Source organism: Myotis lucifugus, unplaced genomic scaffold (assembly GCF_000147115.1).
Source record: "Myotis lucifugus unplaced genomic scaffold, Myoluc2.0 scaffold_6, whole genome shotgun sequence".
Taxonomy (NCBI): Eukaryota; Metazoa; Chordata; class Mammalia; order Chiroptera; family Vespertilionidae; genus Myotis; species Myotis lucifugus.
Window position 1 is genome coordinate 2,829,420 of NW_005871054.1, and position 13,041 is coordinate 2,842,460.

Consider the following 13,041-nt stretch of genomic DNA (forward strand, 5'->3'; position numbering starts at 1 on the left):
TAGGTGTACGATTTTTGTCCAGTCTCTTCCCGCATTCCCCCACACCCCTTTCCCCCAGAGAATTGTCAGTCCACTCCCTTTCTATGCCCCTGATTCTATTATATTCACCAGTTTATTCTGTTCAGATTTTTTATTCACTTGATTTTTAGATTCACTTGTTGATAGATATGTATTTGTCGTTCATAATTTTTATCTTTACTTTTTCTTCTTCTTCTTCTTCTTAAAGAATGCCTTTTAGCATTTCATATAATACTGGTTTGGTGGTGATGAACTCCTTTAGCTTTTTCTTGTCTGTGAAGCTCTTTATCTGACCTTCAATTCTGAATGATAGCAATTTCAGGTGTTTACCTATGCCACCATCTTGGTTTCTCCTGTCTGTTTCCTATTGATAGGTGGAGATTTCTTTTTATGTTTTGGATATTAGACTTTTGTGTGACATCTATGTATTGTTATATCTTCCACTCTGTAGTCTGATTTTTATTCTCTTGTCTCTTTTAAGAGTTATCCATCAAACTGTAATTTATAAAAAAAAGTTTTATGGTTTAATGTTTTATTTATGGTTGGAAAAGTGTTTCTTACCTTGAGATCATGAGATTTTTCTGTGTTCTAGAAGTTTGATTGTTTTACTTTCACATTTTAATCTATATGTCAGCTGGAATTATTTTATGTATGGCGTGGGTAAAGGATCAAGATTCATTTTCTTTTTGATATAGACAACCACTGGTCCTAACACTATAGCAACGGCAGTGTTTCTCCTTTTTTTCTACAGTATCATTTTTACCATAAGTTAGGAACCTGTATGTGCATGGCTCTGGGATTTCTAGTTTATTCCATTAGTCTATTGCTTAATCTTGTGTTATTTGTATACCACCTTAATTTCTGGAGCTTTATGAGCAGGGTTGCTATCTTGTAAAGCAATTTCTATCTCCCTGTCATTTTTTTAAAATTGAGGTATAATTGACATATAACATCATATTAATTTAGGTGTACAACATAATGATTTGATATTTGTATATATTGTAAAATGATAACCATAGAAAGTCTAGTTAACATCTGACATCATTCATAGTTAAGTTTATTTTTCTTGTAATGAGAACTTTTAAGAACTATTCTCTTGGCTACTTTCTGATACAAAATACAACATTATTAACTATAGTCACCGTACATTACATCCCCATTCTCGGTCATTATTAAAGAATGTTTTATCTGTTCTTAGACCTTTGCATTTGGAAGCAGAGCCTAAAGTTTGTACATAAACTTTTTTGTTTGCATTGAATTTGTAGATCACTTTGGGGAAAACTGTCATTTTTGTAATACGAGTCTTCTAATCTATAACTGTGACAAATGTGTTTTTATTAACATCTTCTTTAATATTTTTCATAATTTCTGTTTCTATGTAGAGGTGTCATATGTCTTAGATTATTCCTAGGCATATGCTATTTCTTGATGTTGTAAAGAGAATATATACATATGTGTGTATATATGTATATATATATTTTAAATCTGTATTTGTTGAGAGTATTATAGATGTCCCTCCCCACACCCCCCTTCTCCTCCTGGTTCCAGCCCCACCCCAGGCCTTTGCCACCCTATTGTCTGTGTCCATAGGTAATGCATGTAAGATCTTTGTTTAATCTCTTCCTGCCCTCCCCACCCCTCTTCCCTCTGAGAATTGTTAGTCTTTTCCATTTCCATGCCTCTGATTCTATTCTGTTCATTAGATTTCTTACCCATTTATTTTGATTTTTAGATTCAGTTGCTGATATGTATTTATTGCCATTCTATTTATATTTTTGATCTTTTTCTTTTCCTTCTTCCTCTTCATAAAGAATACCCTTCAACATTTCATGTAATACTGGTTTAGTGGTGATGAATTCCTTTAGCTTTTCTTGTCTGTGAAGCTTTTTATCTGATGTTCAATTCTAAATGATAGCTTTGCGGGGTAGAGTAATCTTGGTTGCAGGTCCTTGCTATTCATCACTTTGAATATTTCTTGCCTCTCCCTTCTGGCATGCAGTTTCTGTTGAGAAATTAGTGTTCCCTTGTAGGTAACTAATTGCTTTTCTCTTGCTGCTTTTAAGATTCTCTCTTTGTCTTTTAGCCCTTAGCATTTTAATTATGATGCGTCTTGGTGTGGCCCTCTTTGGGTTCCTCTTGTTTGGAACTCTGTGCTTCCTGGACTTGTAAGTCTATTTCTTTCACCAAATGGAATAGTTTTCTGTCATTATTTCTTCAGATAGATTTTCAATATCTTGCCCTTGCTCTTCTTCTGGCACCCCCATAATGAGAATATTGGTATGCTTGAAGTCCCAGAGGCTCCTTACACTATTTTCATATTTTTGGATTCTTTTTTCTTTTTGCTCTTCTAATTGGATGTTTTTTTGCTTCCTCATATTTCATATCATTGATTAGTTTCTCAGAATTCTCTGTCTACTGTTGAATCCCTGTATATTATTCTTCAGTCAGTGTATGCTTAATTTCTGACTGGTCCTTTTCCATGTCTTTGGCATTCTCACTAAGATCCTGGAAAGTCTCACTAAGTCCCTTGAAGGTCTCATGAAGATTCTTGAGTAACTTTATAACCGTGGTTTGGAACTCTGTATCTAGCAGTTTGCTCTCTTCCATTTCTTGCATTTGTGACATGTTTTTTTTCTCTCTGAATTTTGGCTACTTTCCTATGTTTCTATGTAATGGGTAGAGCTACTGTGTCTCCTGTAGTAGAGTGGCTTTGTGTAGTAGATGTCCTATGGGGCCCAGTGGCTTATAGCCTCCCCAGTTACCGGAGTTGGGCACTCTGCACCCCTTTGTGGTCTGTGTGTACAGTCTTGTTGTAGTTGAGACTTGATTGCTGTTGGTGTCACTGGGAGGAATTGACCTCCAGGCCAATTGGCTGTGAGGACCAGCTGCGACTACAGTGGGAAAGCTGCTGTGTAGGATATACCCCTATGGAGCAGGATGTGCTTCATTGGGGCTTTGGTGCTCACTGAGTCTGCCCCTTGAGTGTGTCGCTTATGGATGTGTAGAGCTGTAATTTGGTATGGTCTGATGATGACCACTGGCTGTTAGGTCTCCAGGGAGGTGCAAAGTCAGCCACTGCCTTAGGCCACCTGGCAGGAGCTACAGGAGATATGCAGATTCCTCCTATTTGTATTGGGTTTGGAAGTGCCCAGGTAAGGCCCAGCTGTGAAGCAAGGCAGGCTGGTGCTAGTGCTGTGTCTTGGGCCTTTTATTGATAGGTTTGGGGCACCTTGAGAGATTTGAAAGATTTTAGCAAAGTCTGAAGCCTGAGCAGGGACAGTTCATTCGTATGCAAAAGCAGCTGCACACAGTTTGGGTGGGGCTGCAAATTGGATAGGGCGGGGTCTCAGGGAATCACCAGGGTGGAGCAAATAGAAATGGCTGCCAGTCAGCCCTGCTGACCTGGGAGGTCCCAGCATAGGAACAAAAACCCCTGCAAGCACCTTGGTCTGGTTCTCCTATGTCTCTGGGTCCCCCAGAGCCTCGCCCTAGCACTGGAGCTAAGAGGAAGTGGAACCTTGTAAGTTCAGTTGGTGTGGTGGCCTTTTAAGAGGAACAGCTGGGTCACCAGCAGCCTCCTTGTAACTGAGCCCCAATCCCTAATCCTCTGCTTTGTAGAGACAATCTCCCTCCAGATTAAAAAAGTGTCACTGGTTTAGCGCCTCTGTCCCTTCTACCGGTTTCAGTGTGCTTTCTCCTTTACTTCTCTAGTTGTAGGGATTTATTCAGCCAGCTTTCAGGTGGTTCTGGATGATGGTTATTCTGTATTTCAGTTGTAATTTTGATGTGGTTGTGGGAGGCGGTGAGTACAGGTGTTTACCTATGTCGTCATCTTGATTCTTAAAGAGAATATTTTTGAAAACTGTAATTACTCCTTGTTCCTGGTATAAAAGAAATATACATACATATATATGTATAATATAGTTTTTGTGTGTATGTATGTGTACATATGTATGTATATATTGATTTATTTATTTTTATTAACTTCTTAAGCAGCAATCTTGCTAAAATAGTTAATTCCAAGAAATGTTTATCTGAAAATTATTTTGGATTTTCTACTTATGTAATCATATCATCTCAAAGTAATCTTGATCTTATTTTTTCCTTTAATTTAGTTTCTTGCCAATTGCACTGTGTAGGCCCATCAATTCAAGTTGAATTGAAGGCATTCTTGTTTTGTTCCTGGTCTTAGGAGGAAAAGTTTGTACATTTCAACATTAGTATAGTATTTGCTATAGGACTTAGTAGGTTATCTCATTAGATTAGAGTGAAGTCATACATTCTGCATTTGTAAATTTGTTTTTCATTTATATCCCTTAACTAGGCTTAGTATCATAGTTTCTTGTTAGATGCTTTGCTTAGGATTTTTATTCTTATATTTAAATCATTATGAGAATAAAACTACTGTAACATAAGCATATTAGATTTAGAAATGGATTGGAATATCGTGCAGAAAAAAGGAAACATTTTATATCTTAGACTGTAGTAACAGTAAAAGCTTATTAATTCATAAATGATTTATATTATAATCAATGTGTGACTCCATAAAAAGTGTATATATTATCATTGATCTTAGAGGAAGGGAGGAAGAGAGATAGAGAAACATTGATGTAAGAGAGGAACAATGATCAGTTGCCTCCCCCATGCACCCCAAGATTGGGGATCAAACCTGCAACCTGGGTATGTGCCCTGACTGAATTGAACCTGCCACCTTTTGGATAACACTCTAACCAACTCACTGGCCAGGGCTAAGTATATTTGTTTTAAATTTAATGGAAGTGACTAGAAATCAGAGGTAATTTGATATTTTTTAGAAGGAATGGTAAGATGGTTTATTAGAAAACTAATTTAGTGCTGTAGTATTTGGGTTGCTACCATATTACTTGGATAAGTGGTTGTCCCTTTGTAAGCAAGAAGCTAATAGTTTTTCAGATTGATTTTATGTTTGTGTGTGTGTGTGTGTGTGTGTGTGTGTGTATATATATATTTATTTATATTTATATATATATAAAATTAAATCCAAACTCCTACAGTATATATAAAATGTATATAGGTTAAATTAATTACTTGATAATGTGTATTTTATTGTTTCTTATCTTTTTCAAAATAGATAAAATGTATGTAGTTTAGATCCAACAAAATTCTAAATGATCTTGTTTTTAATTAAAGTGAAATACACTTGTATTCATATATTTATTATACATTAATGCCATCTTTACATTTCTTTATAGATTAGAATATGGCTACATATTCCCGCTGTCATGCAGCACATTATCCCTTTTAGGACCTATGTTATCAGGTACGTTTATAAAATCTTTTCTGCCTGATTATCAATGTAGTACATTTAAACAATTTATGACATAGTACAGAATCATATTGTTTCAAAGTCCTTTGTTTTCACATTCTTTAGAGAAAATTTTTATTCTCAGTTCGGTGTGTAGTATTTTTTATGCATATGTAGGTTTATATTTAATATTGCTTTTTAAAGCCATTTATGTCAGACTTTTTAAACATGGTATGTAAAAAGAATTAAAGAGATTACCATTGGTTACATGGGATTCCACTATATTCAGTCAACAAATATATGCTAAGTATTATGTTCTAAGCACTGGGGATGTAACAGAAGAAAAAAATTTTTTTGTGCAGCTATGTACAAAATGAATAAATAAATGATATAGTTCATCAGATAATGATTAGTATTAGAGAAAAATAGCAGCAAAGGTGGATTGAGAGTTCTAGAGAGTGGATCGCAATTTTAATTATGGAGGAGAAGGTGACAGTTGAGTTTTGTAAGCCTCAGCCTAGGAAGGAAACATATGAAGAGGATAAAGAAGAATTGTATTGATTAGACTTAGAGTATGAACTGTTAAGAGTTCTAAGATTGTATTTCTTTATAATAATTTTAAGTTCTTTATACTTTTTTTCATTCATTTGCAAATAATTGGGTGTTTAATAATTTTTCATTGCTGTTTGAGTTGTTGGAGAAAGTGTCAGAAAAATAAACAGATAGTGATGAATGCTACACTAGTAAGGTAACAGTAAAAAGGTAAAGGGGGCAAAATATATGGCGACGGAAGATGCTTTGACTTTGGGAGTTAGGCACACAATTCCAGTATAAAGATCATGTATCATAGATGTGTATACTTGAAAACTATATAATCTTATTAACCAATGTCACCCCAGTAAATTTCATTAAAAAATCATTTTGGCTTTAATTGGATTATACGTTATAGGGGGGTTGGAATAGAAGACAGGAGACCAATTGAAAGGTTAATGCAGTAGTCCTGGAAAGAAATCATGCTTGCTTGTGCAAGGATTATTTGTGGTGATTTTGAAAATTGAGTGAATATAAGTGAAAATGAAATCTACAAGATTGGTGATTGTGGAGTTTAAGAAAAGGGTAGTATCATGGATTACACTTAACCCACACCCCTCAGTTTGTCTTTTGTGCTGTATCATTAACTGAGATGTGAAAGACTGGGAGAGCTTAAAAGACTTACTTTTAATATGCCTTTAGGATGTTTAAGAGGTACTGGCAAATTGGGAGTATAAGTCTGTTATTTAGAACAACATCCTTAATTTAGAAGTTGTCAACATAAAGATAACACTTAAAAACCATAGGAGTTAATGGGGTTCTCTGGGGAGAGAATGTAGAAAGAGAATAGAAGTGATTGTAGGATGGAGCCCTGTGTCAGTTTGCTTTTGCTGTATAAGAAAACGGCTCCCAGCCCTGACCGGTTTGGCTCAGTGGATAGAGCGTCGGCCTGCGGACTCAAGGGTCCCAGGTTCGATTCCAGTAAAGGGCATATACCTTGGTTGCTGGAACATCCCCAGTAGGGAGTGTGCAGGAGGCAGCTGATTGATGTTTCTCATCATTGTTTCTAACTCTCTAGCCCTCTCTCTTCTCTGTGAAAAAAAAAGAAATCAATAAAAAAAATCAAAGTATATTTAAAAAGAAAGAAAGAAAGAAAATGGCTCCCAAACTTAGTGGCTTGAAATAACAGCTATTTAACAGTTATCTGTTTGGCTAGTTCTCCTGATCTGGGCTGACTGGCTAGAAACTGGGTGCTTTAGGATAGCCTCACTCATATGTCCTGTGCTTGTCTGGGTGATTGGTCATAGTGGGGAAGAGAGTTGGCTAGATGTCATTTGGGGCATTGACCATATCTCTTTCATCAAGCAAGCTAACCTGAGTGACTGTTCTTGGTGGTGGAAGAGCTCCCAGCGAGAGATGGCAAGCTCAAAGGCATTTGAAACTTCTGCTTACGTCATATCTCTTAATGTCCCATTGGCCAAAGGATGTTTCATGGCAAAACCGAGATTTAAGGGAGTAGTGAAATAGATTACAATGATACTGTTCCACTCTTCCTGTCAAGAGGTGTAAAGATTTCTATATAAAGTGATGAGAGGAATGTGGGCCTTTTTGCCATCCGTTACAAGCCCAGAGGATCCCTAATGTGGAGAGGTTAGACAGAGAAGAGAAACCAACCAAATAGAATATTCGGGGTCTGAGAGGAAAATCAGTGGCTTGTGATTTTTGGAAGGCAAAAAAGAATGAAGTTTAAAATGTTCACATTTAAAAGAATTTTGGCTGTGTATGGGAAGTAGATACACTGTTTATATGACAACAGCTGAAATTTAAAACAAGATGTATACATTGTAGGTATTAGAGAATAATAAAGCTTTACTGGAGGTGCAGGATCCTGTGTTAAATGACTTGGCTCTTTGCAGTTAATGATTTAAATTGGCCTTCCAGTAAAGCACACATTGCTACAAGTCATAATTTTTGAACCATCACTTTGAAATAGTTTAAATTGGGAATGTTAATCCCAAGATGCCAGATTCTACCGTACTAAACATTTTGCATTTTGAAGGTTATGGAGTAAAGAAATAGTATTGAATCATTAAGTGGTCTTTAGAAATATTTTGCAAGTTTTTATTTCTGAAACATTTCAGGTATTTATGCAAGCTCTCTGATCAGGAGTTAAGACAGAGTGCGGCTCGCAACATGGCTGACTTAATGTGGAGCACAGTGAAAGAACCATTGGACACAACGTTATGCTTTGATAAAGAAAGCCTAGATCTTGCATTTAAGTACTTTATGTCACCTACTTTGACAATGAGGTTGGCTGGACTAAGTCAGATAACGGTAAGTTATACTTGCTTTATTTTTGTTTCATTTTTTATGTTTAAGACTATCATCATCACCATAATAATGCCAACTTTTTACGGAGCACTTACCTTATGCCAGGCATTGTGTTAAGTATTTTACATGTATTATGTTGTATGGTTCTTAAAAACAATTTTTGTATTTTCCCTATTTTATTTTTATATTTAATTATTCTTTGTTAATCCTCACCTGAGGATACTTTTTTCCCATTGCTTTTTTGAGAGTGGAAGGGAGGGAGGGAGGGGAGGAAGAGGAGGAGGAGAAGGAGGTGAGAGAGAGAAAAACATCCTTGTGAGAGAGACACATTGATTGGTTGCCTCCTGCATGTGTCCCAACCAGGACCTGGATTTAACCTGCAACCTAAGAATTGCCCTTGACTTGCATTGAACCCAAGACCCTTCAGTGCTCTGGCCAACACTCAGACCACTTAGTCACACTGGCCAGGGCTGTATTTTCCCTATTTTAAATATGAAGAGACTGAGGCTTAGATTTAGAAGGACTTACACCTTAGGTCTTTTTTATTTCTGGGTCCAACTCCTTCACTTTTTTTTTTTTAACTCTTCATTTAGAAATCAATGTTTTCAGAGAGAAAAAGAATTAGAGATTATAAATTAGGTACTTAATTCATTGTCCAGGGAGAAGCCACAAATTAATGGGCCATAGGCCAAATTTGACTAACAAAAATGTTCTGTTTGGACAGTAGCAAATATTGTTGTAAATAGGTCAAAATCTGTATTATTGACCTCTCTTGTGGGTGGGGTTGGGTGGGATGGGGAGGGAGTTGGTGTAGGGAGGAAGACTTGTTATCCTTGAGTCTGTATTGCATTAACAATTTGCTAGAGCTAAGTAATTAGCTGCACTCTTTAGAATGGATATGCTTTCTATAGTTTACTAAGGCCTCCCTTAACCTTACTTTTTATTTTCTGCCTGTTTTTATAGTGTAGTTATTCTGAAGTAGCTGGATTTTACTCATGTATTGGGCTTTGAGAATGTGGAAAATATTTGTTGACATTTTCCCAAATTAAAACTTTTCTTTAATTTAAATTCTTTATTGTTTAAAGTATTACATATCATGTTTTTCCCCCATTGACCTCTCCCTAGTCGCTCCCACCCCCAGCACATGCCCTCACCCCCCTACTCTCTGTGCCCATTGGTTATGCTCATGTATACATACAAGTCCTTTGGTCCATCTTTTACTCCCCTCCCCCCCTTCCCTCTTATTGGACGGTCTGTTTGATGCATCTGTGTCTTTGGCTCTGTTTTTGTTCATCAGTTTATGTTATTCATTATATTCCACAAATGAGTGAGATATGTGATATTTATCTTTCTCCGAATGGCTTATTTCACTTAGCATAATGCTCTCCAGGCCCCAAATTAAATCATAACTGTGTTTATTTAGTGGGCCTTTACAAATTCTATGTCTTTAAGAACATATTATTGCCTTGCATTAGGTCTTTGTGTTTTTCCATTATTCAGTTTTTTCTTTGTAGGGTGCATAGTGGAATAAAGCATAATTAATACTTGTGGAATGAATTTATTTAATGTTTTAATATGATAAAGGAAATAGCCAGACTAGTTGAGAAGTGTATGTATCTGATTCTCTATTTAAATTTTATAATTTTGTTCTGGTTATTGATTATGATCTGCAAATATCAAACCATGTTTCTTAACATTTGCTAACACATATAAGAATAATTTTGGCAAACTTTATTTTTCTAATTATAGAATCAACTTCACACCTTCAATGATGTGTGCAATAATGAATCATTGGTATCAGACACAGAAACGTAAGTAGGAGCATTACTTATACATAAATAATATTTAATGTGTGACTATTTACATGGTAAGTATAATTGTGACTATTCGATTTGAAGTGTTCACTAGAAATTCTTTGCCTTTTGGTTTCATTTGTGCAGTCTTAATAAGATTTCAGAATAACATATTGAAACATTTCTCCATGTTTTTTTAAAAGCATATACCAAGCCCTAGCCGGTTTGGCTCAGTGGATAGAGCGTCGGCCTGCGGACTCAAGGGTCCCAGGTTCGATTCTGGTCAAGGGCATGTACCTTGGTTGTGAGCACATCCCCAGTAGGGAGTGTGCAGGAGGCAGCTGATCGATGTTTCTCTCTCATTGATGTTTCTAACACTCTATCCCTCTCCCTTCCTCTCTGTAAAAAACCAATAAAATACATTTTTTTTTTAAAAAAAAGCATATACCAACATAGTGTTTATTTCTACAAAATGCAAAAGGATACTATTTACATAGGAGAATTTAGTAGTGAAGAATATGGTACGGATAGTTTTTAGAAAGCACACTTGATGCAGAAAACCTACAGCTAACATCATACATAATGGTGAAAGGTTCAAAGCTTTTCCACTAAGATCAGGAGCAAGAAAAAGATGTCCCTCTCACCACTGCTTTTCTCCATTTTGCTGGAAGGTCCTGTCTAATGCAATAAGGGAAGGTAGAGAAATGAAAGGTATACAGATGGGAAGGAAGAAATAAAACTCTTTGAAAGTTATTAAAACTTTGATAAAAGATGCCAAAGAACTAAATAAATAGGAAAATATTCCATGTCAGTGTTTAGGAAGACAACATTTTGAAGACATCAGTTCTTCCCATCTTGATATGTACAAATGCAGTATAATCTCAGTCCTAGCAAGTTATTTTGAGGACATTCATGAACTGATTATAAAGTTTACATAAGAGAATAACCAATACGTTACTGAAAGGAAAAGTACAAAATTGGAAACTTTGTACTTCAAGACTTACTGTACTGTAAAGCTACTGTAATCAAGACAGTGTAGTTTTGGTCAAAGAAGAGACATCAATAGAGGGGCCAGAAATAGGCTCATATTAATAGAGTCCACTGATCTTTGACAAAGGAGCAAAGGCAGTATAATGGAGGAATGATAGTCTTTTCAACAAATGGTGTTAAATAATTGGACAAACACATGTTAAAATTTAGACACAACCTTACACCCTTCACAAAAATTAATGCAAATGGGATACACATTAAACATAAAATGCAAAATTATAAAACTCTTAGAAAATAATGTGAGAAAACCTAGATGGCCTTGGGTATGGCGATGGGTGAACTATTGGTTACAATACCATGATTCATGAAAGAAAGAATTGATAAGCTGGATATCATTAAAATGAAAAATTTATGTTTTGCTGAAGACAATGTCAAGAGCATAAAAAGATAAGCCACATACAGGGGGAAAATATTTTCAAAAGACAAATCTGATGCTCTAGCTGGTTTGGCTCAGTGGATAATTAATGTCAGCTTGTGGACTGAAGAGTCCTAGGTTCAATTCCTCTCCAAGGCACATACCTTGGTTGCAAGCTGGATCTCTGGTCCTGGTTGGGGTGCATGCAGGAGGCAACCAATCAATGTATCTCTCTCACATTGATGTTTCTTTCTTTCCATCTCTCCCCCTCCCTTCCATTTTCTAAAAAAACCTATGGAAAAATATGCTCAGTGAGGATTGATGACAAAAAAAATAAATAAATGAAATAAGTCTGTGAAGAGAAACATAAAAAAAAGACAAATCTGATAAAGGACTATTATTCAAAATATAAAAAGAAAGGAAAACCCAGTAATCAAACAAACAACCTGATTAGAAAATATGCCAAAGACTTTAAAAAAAATATGTTTTTATTGATTTCAGAGAGAATAAGGGAGAGATAGAGAGTTAAAACATCATTGATCAGCTGCCTCCTGCACACCCCCTACTGGGGATTGAGCTCGTAATTGGGGCATGTGCCCTGACTGGGAATTGAACCATGACCTCCTGGTTCATAGTTCTATGCTCAACAACAGAGCCAGACTCTGGGCAGCAGACACCTTATCAACAAAGATAGACAGTCCTGGCTGATTTGGCTCTGTGAATATAGCGTTGGCCTGCAGACTGAATGGTCCCAGGTTCAATTCCGGTCAAGGGCACTATTAAAAAAAAAAAAAAAGTTGTACAGATAGTAAGTACATAAGCACAAAAAAAGATGCTCCACATCATTCTTTGTCAGGGAAATGCAAATGAAAATAACAGTGAGATTCCATTACACAACTATTAGGAATGCTCAAAATCCAGAATATTTAAACGACCAAATGCAGACAAGGATGTGATGCAAGAGGAAGTTTCATTCATTGCTGGTGGGAATGCAAGAAGGCGCAACTGCTTTGGAAGAAAGTTTGCAGTTTCATACAAAACTCAGCATCCTCTTATCGCATGATCCAGCAATCATGCTCTCTAGTATTTAAAGAGGTGGAAAACATGCCCACACAAGAACTTGCACACAGATATTTATAGCAGCTTTAGACATAATTGCCAAAACCTAGAAAGAACCAATGGCCGTTGATAAATGCAACAAATGGATAAATCTTACGTTGAGTGAAAGAAGCCAGTTTAAAAAAAAGTACATGCTCTATCACTTTTTTAAAATATAAAATTCTAGAAAATGAAAACATCTACACTAATAAAAGACAAAGTTGCTAATTGACTGTACCTTCGCTACGCCCACCAGACAATCAGAGGGACTATATGCAAATTAACCCAACCAAGATGGCAGTTAATTTGCACATACCGACTGGGAGTGAAGACTGAATGACAATGTGGAAGCGAAGTGCTGCAGAAGGGAGCAAAGTAGAGGTGGTGGAGATAGGAACGGAGCCAAGGTGGTGGAGGCGGGAGGCGGGAGGGAAACCAGCCGGGCAGCGGAGCGGGAGGGATACCAGCTGGGCGGCGGTGGAGGGGTGGGAGGGAAACCAGATGGGCGGCGGGGCGGGAGCGAAGCCCGCCTCAGCGGGTTTCGCTCCCTTCTCTGCTTCGCTCCAGCCACAGGAAGCCCT

The 13,041-nt window shown here is 36.7% G+C and overlaps 1 protein-coding gene across 1 annotated transcript in view; it reads left to right on the plus strand.

Moving 5' to 3' along the window:
* USP34 (ubiquitin specific peptidase 34) overlaps positions 1-13,041 on the plus strand; it is a 210,883-nt gene that overhangs the window by 26,736 nt on the left and 171,106 nt on the right. The window contains exons 6-8 of the mRNA XM_014446966.1: positions 5,250-5,317; positions 7,975-8,167; positions 9,914-9,975. Of these exons, the coding sequence (XP_014302452.1) occupies positions 5,250-5,317; positions 7,975-8,167; positions 9,914-9,975 (323 nt within the window). The remainder of the gene's footprint in view (positions 1-5,249; positions 5,318-7,974; positions 8,168-9,913; positions 9,976-13,041) is intronic.